Here is a 22,367-nt window from a genome sequence, read left to right as displayed (position 1 = left end):
CAAAATTTAGACGATTTTATTGGCAGAAAATATATACAAACATTAATATGTTAATTAAAAACAAAAAGTGTAAAAACAATATAAAGTAAAATGACCTCGTTCCCCATCCACGTGAGGATAAAGAGCCGGACAGCTGGTGGCGGACCGGCTGGACAAGCAATTCTGATCTGAATGTGCACGGCAGGAAAAAGAAAACACCTTTGAGGTCCGGCTACCTACAGCTCCCACCTCCGCTGCACATCAATCACTCTCTCCACATCTCCATTTACACTTATTCCAGCCTCTCCTCCCCACAGGTCCCCTCTTTGTTCTGCCGAGAAAGGGGGAACGAGGGAGGCTAAAGGAAAAAAGCCAGAATTGCTGCCTTCTCACTGAGCGGGAGGAGGGGCACAGGTGGAGTGACCACTGTGTGATGAAGGGGCGAAGAGGAGAGAACAGTGGTTTCCATCAGGGGAAGAATGCAGGGAGAGGACCGCTGATTTCTCTGGAGGAGGAGAGGGCGACTGAGCGAACAAAGTGTGTTGTGCCTCCCGACAGAGGACAAGTTTGTTGCCGTTTCGCCGCTAACAGAAGCCTGACGGGCCTGCAGTCAGTGTCCAGGTGTGAGTCCACTTCTACACGAGCTCCTCACGCACAGACGTGTCTCATGTGGAAGTTGACCACGTACTCGGCGTTGGTCCGCTGCACCGAGATGGCGAACGGTTCGAAGGGGTGAAAGGTGAAGGCGACCAAGCGGCGCACGGTGTGATTGACCGGCCGACCCAGCAGACCCGCCTGGATCTTAAACTTCAGCAGGCCGGAGTCTCGAGCGTAAAATCTGGAGGACGAAAAAGAGACGGAGCAGCTGCATTAAATTCTAGTCCAGGCTCTTCCGACACTAAAACAAGATCTCCGTGTCACTGTTTTTTCATCCTGTCTCAAGGTTTTTCTCGGCTCAGAGCGGTTGGTCTGGGGGGCACCGTCCGTGACTCAAGACTCGGTATTTAAAAGCTAAATATTTAAATCTAAAAAGCTAATTTTCCTTGAGGTCGTCTGGAATCATTCCTGTAAACTTTGCACAGATTAAACTCCTCACTTCCTGAACGTCTGCTTATCGATAGACGCTACAGTTTACTGTTGTTCCCGAAACGCCTCACATGCAGGTGGCTGTAGTTCACTCAGACAGCTGTGAAACCAAAAGTTTGTTGGAAAACAGTCCAAAAAAGCATTCTAGTGTCAGTTATACTCAAACTGAAACACAGTGATTGTATTCACATTAGCCATTTTCTGTGTGTGGATCAGCTACAGCTCGTTTCATCACTAGAACATGGCAACAACATTTTTTCTCACATCAGAAAGGGAGAGACTGACTGAAAAAATTTATGTCAGCCTTATCAATCAGTAATCGATTATTTAAAAACATTAAATGAATTCCATGTCCTAAATAAACCGTTTTGTACCCAGTCTGCTGTATCTACGTAGCCAATTACACTGTCATAGCGCACTTTAACTCACCTCTGTTGAAGTGGCCGGTGGGCATTAAACAGCACAGAAGACTTTCTCATGGTACCCCTTTAATAGCTAAGCTCCCACATTGCTCTCTGCTTGCAAACAGGGAACTGTGAGTAATTTGAGTGAACGTCTCCTTGGGTTAGAAGCTCCACCTGGTGGCGCAACCAGGTACTGCACATGCTGAACTACATTTTCCGACATGCATGTCCTTCATCTTCTCTCTTATCAGTTGAGTCGGTTAAATTATTCACGGTAGTAAATCAATTAAAAATTTATCATAGGTATCTGTCGTAAATCGGAGTCTGATTCCAGTAAGAAAAGTTTCTGATGCAGAAACTAAACAAAAAGAAAGTGATCTACGATGAGTGTTTCTGTAATTATTCTTGTTGCCAGAAGGGGGAAACAAAAATTCCACACAAATGATCATAACTGTTGATGATTTATTTGTGTTGAATATTTGATTATCTGACTGTCCCTCCTCTAAATGAACATCTGTGATCACGTGACCCAAGTTTTATATTCAAATTATGGGATGACAAGTAAAGAAACAGAAATTTCTGGAACCTGTGGATGGCACTCAAGTCACATCAAATACATGAAGTTGTATATTTTTTATCAACTATGGATGCTGTATCTCGCAAATCTCAGAACGCAACATGTTTTTAGAAAAGCTTGCTAGTCTGTGAAATGTATAGCGTTTACTTTAAAAATACAGGGTGGACCATAAGTTTCCATACATAGAAAAATGTATAATGTATATTTTTTTGTTTCAGATACCCTAGAAGATGCGTTTGACGTTATCTCTGGGGACACTTGAAGGCCATGGTGGATCAGGTGAAGACACGAGACATAAAACATAAAACATCTCAAGGAACGCATCACCGACGTCATTACAAGCATAACTTCAACGGTGCTAATGCAAGTTCATCAACAGTGGAAAACACGTATTAATATGTGTTTTCGAAACAATGGTAATTGTAGAGCACATTATATAAATAAAAACAGTTGTCCAGCAAAATGTTTACTTTTCCTATGTATGGAAACTTATGGCCCACCCTGTATTAGAGTGTTTAAAGCAGGTCCGATCACCTGAATATCACAGCTAGGATTAATGGAATAGGACTCCGGTTCTATTTTGTGGGTTTTACCTTCTCTGGATCTGCATTTAAAGCACTGGAAAAGGTCCTAAGTGGACCAAACTACTATCTTCAAAGAACAGGGTATGATTAAAATCCAGTTTTGAGCTGTCCAGCATAAACGGGGAACTAAAGACAATTTTAGGGATTTTAACCCTCGTGTCGTCCTGCGGGTCAAACTGACCGGTTTGAAAGTTTGAAAATGTGGAAAAAAAATATTTTCACAGTGAAACTTCTGATGTCAACATTTTCAACATTTTTGGGAAATTTTTGAACATTTTGTGGTGGAAAAAAGAAATGCTAAAAAAATGTTTCTTTAACAACATTCACAAAAAAATCAACCAAAATCCAGCGAATTTTGCTGGATTTTGGTTTATTTTTTTGTGAATGTTGTTAAAGAAAATATTAGAAGTTTTACTGATATATATGTAATCACTTTAGATATTTTTAGGATTTTTTTGGGAAGATTTTAAAAAATTTTTCAAAAAATATTTTATATATAAATATATAATTTTATATATAATATAATTTAATTTTCTTGCCAAATTTGGGAGATTTTTTGTATATTTTTTGAATAAAACTTTTAAGGGAAACTTTTAAGGAATTATTGGAATTTTCTTCCTGAAGGCTTTGCAAATTTTCAGAAATTTTGGGCATTTTTTTGCTGAATTTTTTGATTTTTTCCAGACAAGGAAACAATATTTTTTGGTTCCTGTAAATGAGGACACCAGAAGGGTTAAGCTTCCATATATAAATCACAAACTGTATATTTTACCCCCTAAATGGCACAATTTTGTTTAAAGAGGATTCTAGTAGAGACTGACTGATTTACTGACGTGCATCACCAGTGGAACCAATGTCAAGAACAAATTTAAAAAATCTAAAGTAGCTTTGTAGTGAAATAACATACAACATCGAACACGTTTTCACTTCTCGGACCAAGTGAAGAAGTTGACTTATAAACATGCACTACTGTTCAAAAGTTTGGGGTCACCCAGGCAATTTCACATTTTCAATGAAAACTCACACCTTTTCTTCATGTGCTAACATAACTGTACAAGGGTTTTCTAATCATCAATGAGCCTTTCAACAGCATTAGCTAACACAATGTAGCATTAGAACACAGGAGTGATGGTTGCTGGAAATGTTCCTCTGTACCCCTATGGAGATATTCCATTAAAAATCAGCTGTTTCCAGCTACAATAGTCATTTATTTATTTAAAAGGATCCCCATTAGCTGATGCCTATGGCACCAGCTAGTCTTCCTGGGGTCCGAAAAAAGAAAACATTATGTTTACAGTAATACAACAACACATTACTGCTGCGTAATCTAACATTTTATTACATTTAAACAAGTTGGTATTAGTCTCCAGAGCAATCATTCAATCAAAAGGCACAAACAGAACAAGAAACAACGCAGAAAAGGACATTATACTTGTCAGACTGCATGATTGCTCAGCCATTAAGTAATGCATTCTAAGGTGGTATTTGAACGAGGCCTTGCTGTTAGATTGCTGTATGTGGAGGGGGCAGCTATTCCAAAGTTTGATGGCATGATAGATAACTGCCTTTTTCAAAGCATTGGATTTTGGGCATGGTAGTGTAATTTGACCATCATCTGCTAATCTAGTGGAATGACTATGAATCTGACTACAAATGATAATTAGATTGTGTAAAAACTCAAGTTTGGCTGAATAAACAGTATTGCTAAAGAATGTGATTGTACCTAAAGAAAGCCTTTTTTCTACTTTTAGCCATGAGAGTTTACGATGAGTACTTTCTGTGTTTGCTCTGATGGGGCAATGTAAAACAAGTCAATTTGCAGTTTGTTCAGCAGACTCTTTGATGCAGAGGACCATGCAGGTGAGCAACAGTCCAGGTGACTTAGAATTAAAGATTTAACTACCTGACCCAAAATGTTTACCACATTAACAAGGTCTCGGCGGTATTTCTGATTCATTTAATGTTATCTTCATTGAAAAAAAAACTGCTTTTCAGTCAAAAACAAGGACATTTCTTAGTGAGCCCAAACTTTAGAACGGTAGTGTACATCTGTGCAATATAAATACCTCTCATTATTTCTAGTTCTAGTCATGAAACACTCCTGCAGTACCACTGACATGTGCAATACTGATATTTTTAGAAACAGTACTCATGTATATTTTGGTTTATTTCTTAATTTATTTATATATTTCAGGAAATTCTTATTATTATTCATCTAGACTGTAGTTCTGATTCATTTAATGTTATCGTCATTGAAAGAAACTGCTCTTCTTTCAAAAATAAGGACATTTCTAAGTGACCCCAAGCTTTTGAACGGTCGTGTCTGACTGAACAGGGACATTACCTGATAATGTGATGCTGATTAACATTCCCCCTGATGGAGGCTTCCTACCTGATGGGATGGTCTCCACAGGTCTTCGGCCTCTCCATCACCGACACCCACTTGTCGTCGTAGCTGAAGAGCGACAGGTCGAGGTAAGGACTGCTGCTGTAGGACTGAGCGCTGATGGGCAGCTGACCCAGCAGCCGACGCACCGCCTCCGTATGGCCGCCGTATTTAGCGTTCACGATGGTGTCCTTAAACCTGACAGGTCACATCAGCACAGCATTAGCAGCAATCTTCATCAACAGGGAATCTGTACCATAATCCTGAAGTGCTCATTTCCGCTGTTTTCTCTATAGAGAGCTCAACAGCTCCACTCGATTCAGTGGAAATCTAAAAATAGTTGTAAAACACATTTGCGTTTATTCAAAGAAACCTTTGTGAGATGGTTAAATTACAGCCTTCCAACTCTCACTGCACATTTCCAGCACTCAGAGGTCTCGGGTTCCCTTTTCCACTCTTCTAAGCTCCACATCCATATTTTTTCAGATGTGCTCTCACTTTGTTTTGTGCTACAGTATCTGCCGTCTTGCCGGCCCGCCCGTTTCCCTCCACCTGACTCGTGGCAGGTTGAAACCCTCTGAACCGGGCTTCACTTCCAGCCGGTTGTAAGTGGTACAAATCTGGTTTGCCGAATGTGCTCGCCAGCTTTCAATTTCTCCTCTCCTTCTTTCCAACATCAATTTTCACCACTCTAAAATCCAATTGTGAGCTCTTTTCCTCGGTCAAACTATCCTTTATCTTCTCCTCCCCTCCCTGCGTCACCCTCCACAGAGGATGTTGTCACCTACACCGGCGAGTCCAACCGTCAAATTCAATCACAGCTCCCCCAGCCACGCTGACTGTCTTAATGTCTCTCTTCTACACCCAGATTAAGTCCTAAAACGCCTTCCTCCTCTTTCTCTTCCTCCTCCTCCTCCTCCTGCAGGCGATCTGCTTCACTTTCTGACCATCGTCTTCAAATCCTCCCTGACATTTTAGCTGCGTGACATCAGGTGCAGCTTTTCTCTTTCATTTAGACCAGAGATGGACTGATCATTGACCCGATTATTGTCGCTGACATCTGGTATCTTTCTGATTGTCTGTTTCTGTATTTTTACTGGGCAGTTATTGATAAATTAATTGTGCTACTTGAAGCTTTCTCTCTCCATCTGTTTCACTCTGTGGCCTCAGAAATGTCTCTCAAGCAGCAAAAACTGAACAAGAAACACAAACCAGGAAATTAGCTTCTCTCATAGTGGCTAATGCTATGCTAACGGCTAACGGCTAAGATTAACCTGAAACAGAGTCTGGAAAACATTCATTAATTAAGCTATAAGATGTGGACCTTAGTGGACAATAAATGTGATCAACTATTAAGAAAATAGAGAAGAACATCAGACGTAACTGAAGGAGACAAACTGATCAGTTGATCCCACATTAACAGAGGAGATAATTTAATCACTCCTATTTCTATTTTACATATTCAATCATAGTCACCCTTAGTAATGAAGAAGAATAGTTATGAATGACAGGTTCTCTGCTATCACATGCTGTTAAAACATTACATTTAATGTATATCGGCTCCAAATATCGATTATTATATTCTTGATTATCAATAATCAGCATCAGGATTCTTACATCTTAGCATGTTTGTCAATTATTTATGTAATTTCCAGCCAGAAAAAAGCACATTGGTTGAATAAAAATCAATTATAAATGCACATTTTCAAAACTTTTAATCATTTTAGGCTCAACTTTATGCCCATTTGTACATTTTTATGATAATATTTGCTCCTGATCAGTAAAAAAGCTTGATATTGTTCAAAAATGAAGCCTTGAAAATAAATTTTCTGCCAAAATGTGTGTTTTTAAATCCAAACTACTTCTTGCTGCTCTCAGTTACAAACATGTAATTTACTTCATTTACTGGTAAATAACACGACTGTTCTCTGCTATCACATGCTGTTAAAACATTACATTTAATATATATTGTCTCCAAATATCAGTTATCAGCCTTTCTTGATTACGAATAACTGGCATCAATATGGGGATCCTTACATCTTACTACATTTATCGCTTATTTCATTTTCAACCAGAAAAAGCACATTGGTTAAAAATGGACTATAAATCAACATTTTCATCACTTTGAATGATTTTAGGTTCAACTTTATGCACATTATTATGATAATATTTGCTCCTGATAACTAAAAAACAAGCTGCTGTTCAAAAATGAAGCCTTAAATTACATTTGGTGTCAAAATGTGTGATGCTTGTTGCTGCTCTCAGCTACAAACATGCAATTTAGCTCATTGTCACATGCTGATAAAAACAATGCATTAACATATATCAGCACTAAAATACTGGTTATCGGCCTTTCTCGGTTACCAATAAATGGCATCGGTACCAGCCCTTAAAAAAACACAAAAATAGAAAACATTATTGGTCGAACCCTAATTTAGTTTTAGTTTTCCTGCACAACAACGTTCAGACTCTAATACGTCATTTGTCTGAAATAATTTAGATATTTCTATTGTACAATTAACTGGATTCTTACCTTCTCTGGACCTGCCGGGCGTAGTTATTGGACGAAGCCGAGCAGGGGAACTGGACCGCCTGGCTGTGCAGCGTCGCGTTTCTGAACAGGTCGCAGAAGTTCTCGAACAGCTCCAGCAGCTGGTCTGAGGTGTTCTCGAAGACGGCCAGAACCTCGGTGGACACCATGTTGTACACGACGAAGAACGATGGCTGTGGACGAAACACAGAGGATGTGCAGGTTCAAAGAAAGAAGACTAAACATTTTGTGGTGTTTTTGTTACCGTAGATATGTCAGCAGGTTTTGAAACATAGAATAGAATATAGAATACAAATAAAAATATAGCAGAAATGTCTGGTAAAGTAAAAAGTATTATTTCACTGGAATGACCCTTCAAATAATTAGACATTTAATAGACCAGTTAGTTGACACACCTGTGGGTTGAGCCCATATTTTGTAATTTCTGTAAAAATAATAGGTGAATTTTTTTTTACTTTCATTCCCCTTTTTTATATAATTGACATCATTGCAACTGTATCAACTAATAACGGACAATTTTGATCAACAATGAAAACAAATGTTGGTTGCAGCATTAAGGTTTGGACAGTTCATTCATTCATGCAGTAGCATAAAATTAAATAACCTTTATTGTTATACTGTTGAAACTATAACACAATTAATAGACCAGTTAATTGACAAATTGTTTGTTAATTGAATATATATGTATATTATATATGTGTGTGTGTGTGTGTGTGTGTGTGTGTGTGTGTGTGTGTGTGTGTATATATATACATATACACATATATACACACACACACACTATATTGCCAAAAGTATTCGCTCACCCATCCAGATAATCAGAATCAGGTGTTCCGATCACTTCCATGGCCACAGGTGTATAAAATCAAGCACCTAGGCATGCAGACTGCTTTTACAAACATTTGTGAAAGAATGGTTCGCTCTCAGGAGCTCAGTGAATTCCAGCGTGGAACTGTGATAGGATGCCACCTGTGCAACAAATCCAGTCGTGACATTTCCTTGCTCCTAAATATTCCACAGTCAACTGTCAGCTGTATTATAAGAAAGTGGAAGTGTGTGGGAACGACAGCAACTCTGCCACCAAGTGGTAGGACACGTAAACTGACGGAGCGGGGTCAGCGGATGCTGAGGAGCATAGTGCCAAGAGGTCACCAACTTTCTGCAGAGTCAATCGCTACAGACCTTCAAACTTCATGTGGCCTTCAGATTAGCTCAAGAACAGTGCTTCAGCAGAGAGCTTCATGGAATGGGTTTCCATGGCCCAGCAGCTGCATCCAAGCCATACATCACCAAGTGCAATGTAAAGCGTGGGATGCAGTGGTGTAAAGCAGCCACCACTGGACTCTAGAGCAGTGGAGACACCTTCTCTGGAGTGACCAATCACGCTTCTCCATCTGGCAATCTGATGGACGAGTCTGGGTTTGGAGGTTACCAGGAGAACCATACTTGTCAGACTGCATTGTGCCAAGTGTAAAGTTTGGTGGAGGGGGGATTATGGTGTGGGCTTGTTTTTCAGGAGCTGGGCTTGGCCCCTTAGTTCCAGTGAAAGGAACTCTGAATGCTTCAGCATACCAAGACATTTTGGACAATTCCATACTCCCAACTTTGTGGGAAGCTGGCCCACAGATATATATACACATGTGTATATATATATATATACACATATATAGAAATTAATTAATTTACTAGCTGCTCACTCTGTGAGGTGTTAAAAAATGAGTCAAAGTTGACAGCTAATCTGTGTATGAGCCCATTTTTTTGCAGTTTTTTTTAACAATAATAAGCAAAGAAATATAACTTTTATTCCCCTTGATTACATAATTTACGTCATTACAACTGTGTCATAGTGCAGAAAAGACATTTCTGAGTTTTCTCTGTCTAGCCATAGTTGTTCTGTTTCCATAGAGGTACATTGCAGTGAAAAACGAGCCCATAGTGAGTTAAAATGTCACAGGAACAAATTGCCACCCAGAAACTGCCTGGGATGTAGAGGGTTAATCATGATCACGGTCTTTCAGAGTAAAGAAAACAAGGTCAGTGAGGATAACACAAACCTTCATTGTACTTTAACTCCGCTTTTATACCTTCCATGTGAGTTTACAATATGCTGTAGGTTGAATACAATGATATTTACATAGTTGTCAATGGCAGAATTAAAAACGTTAATCAGAACAGAGGTGAAATTTCTCGTAAATAAACCAAACGTTAATTAGATCCGTTTGTTCGGTGCCATGAAAGAGTGGCGGGACTGAGCAGAATCTGCAGGACGAGCGTGTCCTTGGAGACCTGAAAGAGGTATTCCAGTTATACAATGCAAACAAAAGGCAGAGCGAGCGAGACACGGGAGAAAAGCAACAAAGAGAGCAGAGGCAGGAATTCACAGCGAGTGTGTGTTTGTACCTGCGAGGGGTCGGTGACTCTGAGCGTCACCACGTCTTCGCTGGTGTATTTAATGAAGAGGTGATGCTCGTCCAGCAGCTGCATCTTCCACATCCTCAGCCGCCGCAGCTGATCAAAAAACTGAAAGAACCTGATGAGAACAAAAATATACCGTTTACAAGCTGTATGGTTCGAATGCATCATTAATGAATGTTGGTTTTAGTGGTTCGTAGAGCTGCGGCGATCCATCAGTCAGCCAAGAAGCTGTTGACTGCTGTTTGGATTTTAATGAAACAAAGTCTAAATCCTCTTCTTTCCACCTCTGTGACAGTAAACTGAATATCTTCGGGTTGTGGACAAAACATTTGTCATCTTGGGCTTTTAGGAAACACTGATTTGTCACCATTTTCCAATCAACTAGTTGATTTGATCATCAATGAAAAATAGTCTTGGTTATAGAGTCTGTGGTCTCTCATGCAAGAGACTCAAAACAAGAAACACAAACCAGGAAATTAGCTTCTCTCACAGTGGCTAATGCTAAGCTAACGACTAGCGGCTAAGTCAGAAAGCAGCCACAGATTAACCTGAAACAGAGTGTGGAAAACAATAATTTATAATGATTTAAGAGCTGGACCTTAGTGGGCAATAAATGTGATAAAATATTAAGAAAATACAGAAGAACAGCAGTAGAAAAAGTGAACAATCTCAGTGGATCCCACATAAACAGAGGAGATAATGTAATCACTCCTATTTCTATTATACATATTCAGTTATAGTCATCCTTGTTAATGAAGATCTAGTTATGAATGACAGGTTCTCTGCTATCACATGCTGTTAAAACACTTCAGTTAATGTATAACGGCTCCCAAATACTTTAGGTTAAGGTTAAATTAACCACCAACTGTTGGGATTTTAACAAAATAAAGTCTAAACCCTCTTGATTCCAGCTTCTTATATTTGAATATTTACCATTTTCTTTCCACCTCTGTGACAGTAAACTGTACTCAGTTTACTGGGTTTGTGGACAAAACATTTGTCATCTTGGGCTTTGGGAAACACTGACTGACATTTTTCATCATTTTCCAATCAACTAATAGTGGACAGATTTTATCAACAATGAAAACAAATGTTGGTTATAGAGTCTGTGGTCTCAGAAATGTCTCTCAAGCAAGAGACTGTAAAAACCAGAAACACAAACCAGGAAATTAGCTTCTCTCACAGTGGTTAAGACCATGCTAGTGGCTAAGTTAGAAGGCAGCCACAGATTAACCTGAAACAGAGTCTGGAAAACAGTAATTAATAATGATTTAAGATCTGGAACTTATAGGGCAATAAATGTGATAAAATATTAAGAAAACAGAGAAGAACTGCAGGAGACAAACTGATCAATCTCAGTGGATTCCACATAAACAGAGGAAAGCATCCTAATTAATCACTCCTATTATTATTTTATATATTAGTTGTAATGACCCGTGGAGAAGCCTAGTTATGAATGACAGGTTTTTTCATACACTGATTGGAATGCACAATACAGTGGCCAATATATTACTGGTTGATAAGCAAGAAAACGTAATTGTTGTCCTCTTAATGGAATTCCAGCCTATAATTGCGTCCAGTAGCGTGGACATCACTCAGCACTCGGTTGTGAGTGGTCATTTTTATCCTTTTTCTCACCTGCTGTTGGTTTTCTGAACGAGGAAACAGCCGAGAATAAAACACACTTTAGGTTACAGTGTAGTGGAGTTGATGGTAAAAGAGACAGAACAAGAAGCAAAACACAGAGCATCTTTGGAAGATTTCCCAATGGTATTTCCCAATAAAAGGGGAAAATTTCCGCAGATTCCTCCACAAGCACCGCTGGAGCGACGAACCTCTATGAAGATGCTTTAAACAAATGCAAATGCTAAACATATGTAACAGCTGAGCCTAAAGAGCCATGTTTATTCAACATAAAACCATTGTCCTCTTTAACATCAGTATCTTAGAGTCTCTTCATATCAGCAGAAGACGACCACAAACCTGGTAAGATAGTTGACTGTAAGAGACCTGCACTTTAGTGGTTAGTGGTTCCAGGTGAAAATGCTGTCAGTGGCAAGTTCTCAGTTCGATTCCCAGCCAAATGGACCTTTATTTCATGCCATTCCCCTGCCTCTCATTCCCCACATTTCCTGCCTGTCACTAGCCAAAATGCCAAAAAAATTATCTGCACAAAAAACAAAAGACCTGCACTTTTCTAAACCATGAAGTTCAAGGGCTTCCGATAACCATTAATTAGTGGAAGAAGGCCGTATGTGAAGCCGTTCAAAAGGGCTTTGTAGGCGTCAACAAGCAGATAAGATCCAGTCTTAATTAGTTTCACATTAAAACAAATAAAGTTATCGCAGACAGGCTCATAATAAATTAATGCATTCTTTATCCTCAGGTTGTAGAAGGCTTGAAAATCCCTATCAGTCCTTAAATTACATCTCTTGCATCCTGTAGTGCTGCTCTGGATTCGTCTGCATGACCTTGGACGTGTAAAATTGGTGGAGTTCCCCCGTGGCTCAGGTGTTACAGCCGGTTGTAAACTAATCACAGGGTTGGAGACCTTGCATGTACATTTGTTCACACTGGTGTGTGTGAGAGAGGCAAAAAAGTAGTAATGACCTTTCTCAGCAAAGTAGAGTCAATTATTTTTTAACACTATTACCATGGCGATAGTTTCATCATAGTATAGCTACCTTCACTTTTAAACTCTAACCTTGGTCATTCTAAAGGCCTGGTCATACACGCTATACTTCGCTTTTTAAAAAAATAAAAAATCTGATCAGTGTAAGCTATCAATATATAGATCACCCATCAGGTTTTTGTTAACCTTTAAAGGTATTACGAAAGTCCTTATGTACATTTTGCCATAAAAAGTTGGAAGTACGGATATGTTTTCATATTTGCATAGAGGAGACTGTCTGGAATCTGTCATTATCAGAACCGTTATGGTGAGAAACTACATAACTTTGGGTCAAATACATCAATCAGGCATAACATCATGACCACCTACGTAGTATTGTGTTGGTCCCCCTTATGTGGTCAAAAATGCTCTGGACCATTGGGCCTGGACCACAGGACCTCTCAGGGTGTCCTATGGGGTCTGGACGAGGACGTTGGCGGTGGATCCTTTGGGTACTTTGGGCTGTGAAGTGGGGCTTGATCAGAATGGGGTCTTGGAAGTTTGGAGGTTAAATCAACATCTTGGAAGATTGTCATGTTCCTCAAGATGATCCTCATTGGTTGATGTTGTTGCGATGTAGTGGGATGTGACATTTAGGATTGTCATTAGCATGAAAGAGTGTACGTGCTCTGGGACAACATTTATTTGGGTGTCTAAGTCTCATCAACACGGACACCAAAATCTAAGGTTGTCCAGCAGAACACCACATAGTACCAATATGATCAATGGTATTCACTTCACCTGTCAGTGGTTTTAATGTTATGGCTGATTGGTGTATGTCCTTAGAGAAAACAGGAAATAAATGGCACTATTTTATTTTATTTCTTCTAAAAACACAGGCCCATTGCCTTTATTGTGGATTGACCAACCTTACTACTGTGCAAAGTCATCCAATAAAGGTATGTTCAGAGCCGAGACCAAGTAAAAATGGGATCTCCAGAACTACAACACCATAAAACATCGAATAAATTTAGTGAATGCATTAACAAGCCACTGTAGGTTTCAAGCAAAGAAAAATATGGACGAAACCAAACCGATTACCTTCTCTTGGCGGTGGCGCTGCCGTCCTGCTCGGCCCTCCTCCAGAGGTAAACCAGCAGCCTGTGTTTGAGGGAGTTGATGGTTTTGTCGGTGTACAGTCGAGGGAAGCCGGGTTGACTCTCGGCCTGAGCTTCTGTATAAACAGCCGAAAGAGTCAACAGGTCGTCCTCGTAGCAGAACCGACCGATGGTCCGTACATCCAGAAACGTTCCATCTGGAGTCACCTTTAAATGGACATGAAGGAAATAAGTGGTATCAGGTCACCCAACACCCAAAAAACCCCACAAAAATTAAACTAGCAGGTTGCAGCTACACTGAATTTTATTCATATGCAAAGATAATGGCAGTTTTTAAACCTTACTGGGTAGCATCAAGTATCTGATTACTGTTCCTAACATAGATTTAAACATTAGAAGAATTTAAATGGAAAAAAGTGAAAAATATAACACAAGTAAAAAAGTTCTACAGTGAAAAATGCACAGATACACTATAGTAAAAATATACAATGAAATTAGGAAATTAAAATGTCATGTAAGTAGTGTATAACAAAAAACTCACCAGAAAACTTGAAAAACAACATAAAAAACCAATGCACTGATAGTGTTTTGTATGTTAAATGTACAAATTATTAATGTTTCAGACTGGCAGGCCACCAGAAATGCAATGTGCTAGTCAAACAATACAGATTTATCCACTAAAACCCAAGTAAACCTAAGTGCACTGTGAAATACTTCCTTAAGAAGCTTTTATCACATTTGGTTTATCTGCTGGCATCAAGTGTATCACGTTGCTTCCATTCATTTCTTTCCATTCCAATACACCATTTTTTCTAAGTAATGTTTTAGTATTATCTTCTTGTTGTTTCCCACCTAAAACTGATTCATATACACTTTTTCAACTCTTGTACGTACATGTACGGAAAGCCGTTGTTCCATAATGGGGTTTAAAAGGGAAATGAAGGGGGACGAAAAGCCAGAAAATCTTGAGATTTACTGCTTCTATTTTAACATTTCTTCATTTAAGTCGTTTCAATATATACCAAAAATGTAGTGAAGGGATCTACACTTAATTACTGGAGTGTGCTTTAAAACAAAGTGGGAAAACAACACACTACAAGGCAGATTGTTACTAAAATGTGTGTTTTTTAGTGCAGATTTACACTTTAAACTAGGCCTCGACCAATATGGGTTTTTAGGGGTGATAACGATGCCAGTCACTGGTAATCAAGACAGACCAATAACCGATATATGGACATGATATATATTAAATGTGACAGCAGAGAATAGGACATTAATAACTAGACTTCTGCATTAATAAGGGTAACTATAGTTACGTCTGCTGTTCTTATCTATTTTCTTAATATTTCACTGTTCCATAACTTTTATTGTCCTGTAAGGTCCACACCTTAAAGCTTATATTTTGCTGCTTTCATGCAATTCCGTAACATATTTATCATAGGCTACTGGCTCTTATTCCATTTCATCTACCTTCCATATTGTAGATATCTGGCCTCCTTTGCACACGTTGGCATTTTTAGTATTGTTTTGTTATATATGTACATTTGATTTTATTATTTAATGTTGATATTTTATTACTTATTGCTTGTTGTTATGCACCGTCCAGTGGAAGCTATCTATATTTTCATCATGCCATGTATGATGACAATAAAGCCATTCTAATTCTAATTCTAATTTGTTAACTGTTGTTTTCCAGACTCTGTTTCAGGTTAATCTGTGGCTGGCTTTGAACTTAGCTGCTAGCTGTTAGCATAGCTTTAGCCACAGTGAGGGAGACTAATTTCCTGGTTTGTTGTTCAGTTTTTGCTGGCTGAGAGACATTTCTGAGACCACAGAGTGACGACAGACAGAGAGAGGTCTGAAGTAGAGCATTTAATTTATCAATAGTTGGTCAATGAAACACAAATATTAGCCACAATAATCGGCCAGGTCGATAATCAGTCTACTAGTATTTTAAACAGGTAATCTGCTCACCTGGAACACGTGGATGGTCTGCTGCTGGACCGACAGCACAGCCAGGATGTTCCTGTAGAGGTAGAGACCCTGGTTGTGCGACAGGATGATCTTGTCGCACTTGAAAGACCTGGTGTCACACAGCCTGCCGGTGTGGAGGTCGATGATGTGGAGAGAGTAGTCTTCTAGAGGAGACCGAGGGTTCGGAGTCACTGATTCGTTGTTGCGATACACCTGGTGGGAGATAAAAAGGTGGATTAAAGAAGCAGCGTGACACCCGAGAACAGTCGCTCTTTCCTCTTTAAAGCCGACGTCGTTACCTCGAAGAAGTACGGCGGCGGCTCCTCGGGGACGTACACGGCCGAGCCGACGATGACATAGCGGCAGTCGTCTGTGAAGAGGCTGCACTCCCTGTTGAGATGTTCTCCGTTTGAGGCCACATTAGTGACATGGAGCAAAGAGAAGAAGCGCTCAAACAGGCGGCCTCGGATGTTGAGGGAGCGCTGGTCATTGGTGTTCAGAAGAGTTTCTCCCTCTTGGCCTCTCAGCAGGTCCTGAGCCGCCTGGCAGCCTTGATATTCATATATCTGTAGGAGGAACATTGACGTCAGAGGAGAACGTTTCCTCCATCTTTATGTCACGGCTAGAACTACTAACTACATGTGTTGAGTCTGTTTCAGTTGTTTTTGACAGATGGATGACAAAAATCATACAATCCCTTATGGGGATTTAAGGGACCGACTGATTATCGTGGCCGATATTTGGCATTTTTCCAAATATCAGTATCGGTATTTTTATATGCCGATTATTGATCAATTAAATGCTCTACTTCAGGGCTGATGCAGCCTCCTCTCTCTGTCTGTCGTCACTCTGTGGTCTCAGAAATGTCTCTCAAGCAGCAAAAACTGAACAAGAAACACAAATTGTTACCACAAACGAGGAGATTAGCTTCTCTCACAGTGGCTAATGCTAATGGCTAGCAGCTAAGTTAGAAGGCAGCAACAGATTAAACTGAAACAGAGTCTGGAAAAAAATAATTAATAATGCCAATAATAATAATAGAAGTGGACCTTAGCGGGCAATAAAAGTGACAGAACAGTGAAATATTGAGAAAATAGAGAAGAACTGCAGGAGACAAACTGATCAATCTCAGTGGATCCCACGTAAACAGAGGAGATAATTTAATCTCTCCTATTTCTATTTAACATATTCAGTTATAGTCACCCTTATTAATGAAGAAGTCTAGTCATGACTGACAGGTTCTCTGCTATCAGATGCTGTTAAAACATGACATTAGTGCATAACGGCTGCCAAATACCTTAAAAAATTAAGGTTAAGGTTAAATTAATGACCAACTGATTGGGTTCTAATGAAATAAAGTCTAAATCCTCTTGATTCCAGCTTCTTAAATGTGAATATTTTCCGTTTTCTTTCCACCTCTATGACAGTTAACTGAATATCTTTGGGTTGCGGACAAAACATTTGTCATCTTGGGCTTGAGAAATGTCTCTCAAGCAAGACACTGTAAAAACAAGAAACGCAAGCTGTCGCCACAAACCAGGAAACTAGCTTCTCTCACAATGGCTAAGGCTAATGGCTAGCGGCTACGTTAGCAGGCAGCCACAGATTAAACTGAAACTGAGTGTGGAAAACAATAATTAACAATGCTAATAATATTAGATATGGACCTTAGTGGGAAATAAAAGTGATAAAACAGTGAAATATTGAGAAAATAGAGAATAACAGCAGGAGACAAACTGATCAATCTCAATGGATCCCATATAAACGGAGGAGATAATTTAGTCACCCTTATTAAAGAAGAAGTCTGATTATGAATGACAGGTCTTCTGCTGTCACATGCTGTTAAAACATTAGTTACTGCATATCGGTTCCAAATATTGGATATTGGCCGTTCTTGATTACCAATAATCAGCATCAGTATGGGGCTTTGTGTTCCTCTTACCTCCAGGGAGGTCTGGTCAGAAGAGAAGGCGATAAAGCAGCGTCCGTCCGGTGAGAACTTCCTCAGAAAGCAGGGCGGCTTCTCCACGTTGACCACGGTGAAGTTTGGGAAAAGGTTCTGGTGGAAGCAGCGCACTCGGTACCAGTGAGCTCCGGGTCGACCAGAGCAGATTCTTCGCATCTCAAGACGATGCACCACGTTCTGATTCTGGATGCGCCTCGGCTTTAAGGTTGGGGTGTCTTCGTCCATGGCTGTGTCTAGAGAATGGGCTCAGAAGCCCTCCTCAGTGGGTAGTTGGACAGGCGGCAAGTGCAGATAAACGGCTACATCACAGACACAGTCCTGTTACCTGTGTTCAAAAGGGAAAGTAAGAAGGAAAAGATGGAACAGCTGTATAAGTTTGGGAGCTCAGGTTCTGCTACTGAAATCATTTATGTGAAGGACTAACCTCCGATTTTGTTTTAAATATGACCACTCAAGAAGAAAAGTGACTACCAAGGGTGCATTTCGTCTGTGCAGGAGGTAAAGAAGACACACGAGACCGGACAATTAAACAGTTGTCACTCCATATTAGATTAAAAATTTGGATATTCTCTTTGGCACACAAATGTGGTTGTGTGTGTGACCAACTTACAATTACATATTATCATCTTTTGTGTTAATTTTGACACTTTTAACTTATCAAGAGAAATATCATCGTTGCAAACAATGCATGAACATTAGAGAGGACTGCAGAATGTGTACATTTATTGGCAATGTAGCTGGAAGACACATTTGTGAAATAAAATACTAAAAATGGAGACAAAAGTAGTGCTTTCAAATCATTTTTGTGAAAGTACTGTATGTGTTAGAACTAATGGAGTAGGGTTAAACTGATTATTAGATCCAAATGTTTCCAGATTATTTGTACTGTCTGGTTTTATATATCAATTCTTGCTAAAATATATTCATTTCAAAATTAGCTACTTTGGCTCTGATGCAGCGACCTTGAAGCTTGTGTTATTCCACATTTTGATGCCAAGATTTTACTACAAATGTGCACTGGTTCCAAATATTAGTTATATTCCTCCTTGTGTACCAGTAGTCAGTCTCGGTCCTGACAAAGCCATATCAGTAGACCCCTAATTTTATGATTGATTAATCGGTTTGAGTAATATTTTAAGAGTTATTTAGTCATTGGTAGAGCTGCAGCAAATAATCAATTTACTGTCAACTGATTTGATATGTAATTAATCGGTTCTGACTTCTTTTTTTAAAGGGAAAATTCTCTGATTTATTCTTCCCAATTTTTAATATTTTTCAACTATTTTCTTTACTCATAACATAATAGTAAAATGAATATCTGTAATTTCTGGATGAAAGAAGACATTTAAAGGTGTCATCGTTTCCTTTTTTCATCATTTTCTGAAATTTTATGGACCAAATAACTAATCAATTATATGAAAAAGTAATTGACAGATTTATTGACAATAAAAATAGTCAAAATTTAAAGCCATGCTAAAATAAACCTTCCAAAAATACATATAAATACAATATAACCTATGTTTGTCATATAACATTGTAATTAAATAAAAGTATGAGTTTCTTTAATGCTGACTTGAATAACTTTATAGTCATCAATAGCCAGCTTTGTCTTTTAAAGTCGAAAATTAACTGTAACTCGTCACATTTCTCCAAATATCTGCCTGTCTGAAACTTTTAAAAAGCAAATAATAATTTGCAAGATTGATTAAGTAGAAATCTGTGAATTCAGCTTTGCTAAGTTCTTTTATAAAAATCCCACTTCCATACTTTTAAAGTCTAAAATTAACTGTAATCAGTCACATTTCTCCAAATATCCACCTGAAATAAAATTATAATAATAATTTAGAAAATAGATTAAAGTAGGAATTCATGAATTCAGCTTCGCTAAATGCTTTTATAAAACCACATTTACATATATTTTACAAGAATTATGTTGAGCCATATGAGGAAGAGATAACGAGGTAGAGAGAGAAGAAAACAATGGGGCTCTTTGGGAGTTTTATAGAGACAGAAGGACAGAAAACTAAATGATGTTCATATAAATCAGAACACAGCTGTGACTGGAGCACTTTTAACCCTTTGATGCGTAGACCACATCAGGAGATACCCATTTTCCATTGGATTTGGGTCACTTTTGACCCAGGTTATGCATCAAAGGGTTAACTGATTTATTAAACGTTAGAGGCAACATCACGTCTAAATTCATGCTCTGAACATGAACAGCTGTCTAACTCGGCCAAATGTACTATAAAAAGCCTTTGAAATCGTTGGCTATTTGACAGAGTAAGCTTTAACTCACTTGTCTTTTTTAAAGCCTTCTGGCTCCTCCAAGTTCAGCAGTCTGTTAGCAGGAGCGGTCAAGTTTGGCAGAGAAGCTCCCCGGGAACTTAAAATTAGCGACTTAGCCGCTAGTCTCCAGCGTCTGTCGCCGCTTAGTGGTAAATATCCAGCGTTATTTCTTTAATAAAGTCTAAAATGAACTGAAAGGGGCCACATCTCTCCAAATACCCGCCTGTCCGGAGCGGTTCTGGACCAGGAGCCGCTATGTTTGTTGTGAGTAAGCTGAGCAGGAAGCGCAGAAGAAGAGCAGCGCTCAGAGGCTGCAGCTTCAAACAGCGTCACCGCCTCAGCGTCTGGTGAAAACCGGTACTGCAGCCTGGAACAACAGTCAAATAAGCACCTCAGATGTGAGATCTGTGACATTTGTGGCTTCATTAATCCGTTAAAGTGACGCCATTCTGTCATTCAGACTTTGATCACTTTTTTGTAATGTTCCTAGCAGCTTCATTCAGACATTCATAGCACAGAGAGAACCACCATATTTATCATTTAATACAACAATTTATGTACAACACATAAAAATGCAATAACAGATGGAATCGAAACTAATATTAACTTATTAAACTAGTTTATTTATAATTTCCTTAACACTGAATCTGTGATGTTAATCTAACTGTTACTTTAGCAACATAAAAACATCCCGACCGAAGTTATGGAGACGATCGCGAAGCAAGCAATGATTTGACTGCAGCTTATGAACTGCGATTGTGCGTGTAAACAACTCACCTGTTTAAGGTGAAGAAAAGCACACACTGTGATTTGCTGTTATCGACCCTGTCTCCACGTCGTAGCATTTTTTGCGATGCGTGAACCGATGGTTTGGTGTCAACACAAAGATCATGGTGACTTTCTTTAACACTGTAATGGAGACTCTCAGTAGAGATTTCATGGCTGCTTGGTAAAAACAGCACTGAAAGTAACTGGGAGGATCAATGATCCTTCAATAATGATGACAAAAACTAAAAAAACTAAAAACTAAAAAAATTCAGAGGATCCTGAAGGACCTCTCACACATTTTATTTTTAGACTGTTACCTTCAGGTAGATGCTACAGAGCCTGCAAATACACCAGCTTTCATTTTAAACTGTCTTTTACTCCCATATCTATCGCACTGCTCCACAAGCTAAAGCTCAAACTGAACTCTTCATTTAATATTTTAGCTACATGGTTAATCTCTAAATCCCTGTTTCTTTTTCATTCTTCTGGCATTATGTATCTGTTTACACAAAGTGCAATATGATGTTCCCACTAGTGCAATATATACATACATTTTAACAAATGTAAATGATGTTATTATATTAGATGATAAGGTTTCACATAAGGCTCTGGGCATACGGTACTTTTCAAATCAGATTTGTTACACTCACAGTTGTACATGGTAAATTGTTTTGTGTACCTGATCCGGCTTGAACACACAAAACAAAGAGTCTGCGTAGGTATGGGCAATATATACAGAAAATTAAAACAGTATTTACAACCTGAGTATGAAAGAAATAACATTTGTAAATACAAAGTGGCTACAGAGTAGGATAAAAACATAAAGTGACTCTCGTGGTGTTGTGATGTATAAATAAGTGACTGCAGAGTGGGCATATGTAGCGCTGCAAAAGTGTGCATGAATGAGTTTGTATGTATGTCGCCTGTAAAGTAAAGTTCTTTTCAGTTCTTGTTCAAATGGCCTCAGGAAAAAAGCTCCTCGACATCCTTTCTGTGTTGACCTTCAAGCAGTGGAAGCGTCTACCTGAAGGCTGCAGGGAAAACAATCTGTTTCCAGGGTGAATGGGCTGCTTGAGGCTTTTCAAGGACCTGGATCTGCACCGTTTGTTGTAGGTGTCCTGCAGGTGGGGGAGGATGTTTCTGATGATAACCACCATCCTAAGGGCTACCCATCCAGGAGGTGATGCCGCCAGGATGCTCTCTATGGGTGAAGGTGTAGACGTTCCTGAAGTGAAGCTTGAAGTCATCTGAGGTGGTAGAGACGCTGACCGGCCATCTCCACCAGTGTGTTGACTTGGAGCGTCCATGTCATGTCCTTGTGAGATGCTGACCCCGAGGTATCTGAAACCATCCAAACTCTCCACCTGAGTCCTGGTGATTATCATCAGCATGTACCTCCTCTGCTGTTTCCTGCTGAAGTCCACAGTCAGCTGGAGGCTGTTCAGGTGGCACCAGCCCTCGTATATGTAGGACTTCTCGTTGTTGGACATCAGCTCCACCACAGCCGTGTCTTTAGCAAACTTCAAGATGGTGTTTTTCTCTCATGTGGCCTCATGGGTGTAGAGTTAACTCTCGTGTCGTCCTGCGGGTCAAATTGACCCGTTTTAAAGTTCGAAAATGTGCAAAAATATATATATTTTCACAGTAAGCTTCTGATGT

The 22,367-nt window shown here is 39.3% G+C and overlaps 1 protein-coding gene across 2 annotated transcripts; it reads right to left on the bottom strand.

Annotated features, from left to right (window-relative positions):
* det1 (DET1 partner of COP1 E3 ubiquitin ligase) lies at window positions 1-20,223 on the bottom strand. Of its 2 annotated transcripts, XM_023295481.3 has the most exons (10): window positions 19,951-20,223; window positions 18,076-18,138; window positions 17,628-17,976; window positions 15,985-16,251; window positions 15,686-15,898; window positions 13,695-13,918; window positions 9,968-10,097; window positions 7,550-7,740; window positions 5,023-5,214; window positions 1-817 (listed from the first exon to the last, which is right to left on the bottom strand). In XM_023295481.3, exons 3-10 carry the CDS (start codon window positions 17,874-17,876, stop codon window positions 628-630), a joined length of 1,656 nt encoding a protein of 551 aa, XP_023151249.1. In that variant the 5' UTR covers window positions 17,877-17,976; window positions 18,076-18,138; window positions 19,951-20,223; the 3' UTR covers window positions 1-627. The 2 variants fall into 2 exon arrangements, with proteins under 2 accessions (XP_023151249.1, XP_023151248.1); XM_023295480.3 differs by lacking the exon at window positions 18,076-18,138.
* Between the last annotated feature and the right edge of the window lie 2,144 nt (window positions 20,224-22,367).

This window comes from Amphiprion ocellaris, chromosome 3, assembly GCF_022539595.1.
Source record: "Amphiprion ocellaris isolate individual 3 ecotype Okinawa chromosome 3, ASM2253959v1, whole genome shotgun sequence".
Taxonomy (NCBI): Eukaryota; Metazoa; Chordata; class Actinopteri; family Pomacentridae; genus Amphiprion; species Amphiprion ocellaris.
Note: the sequence above shows the minus strand (reverse complement) of the source record. Positions and strands in the feature narration are given on the sequence as shown.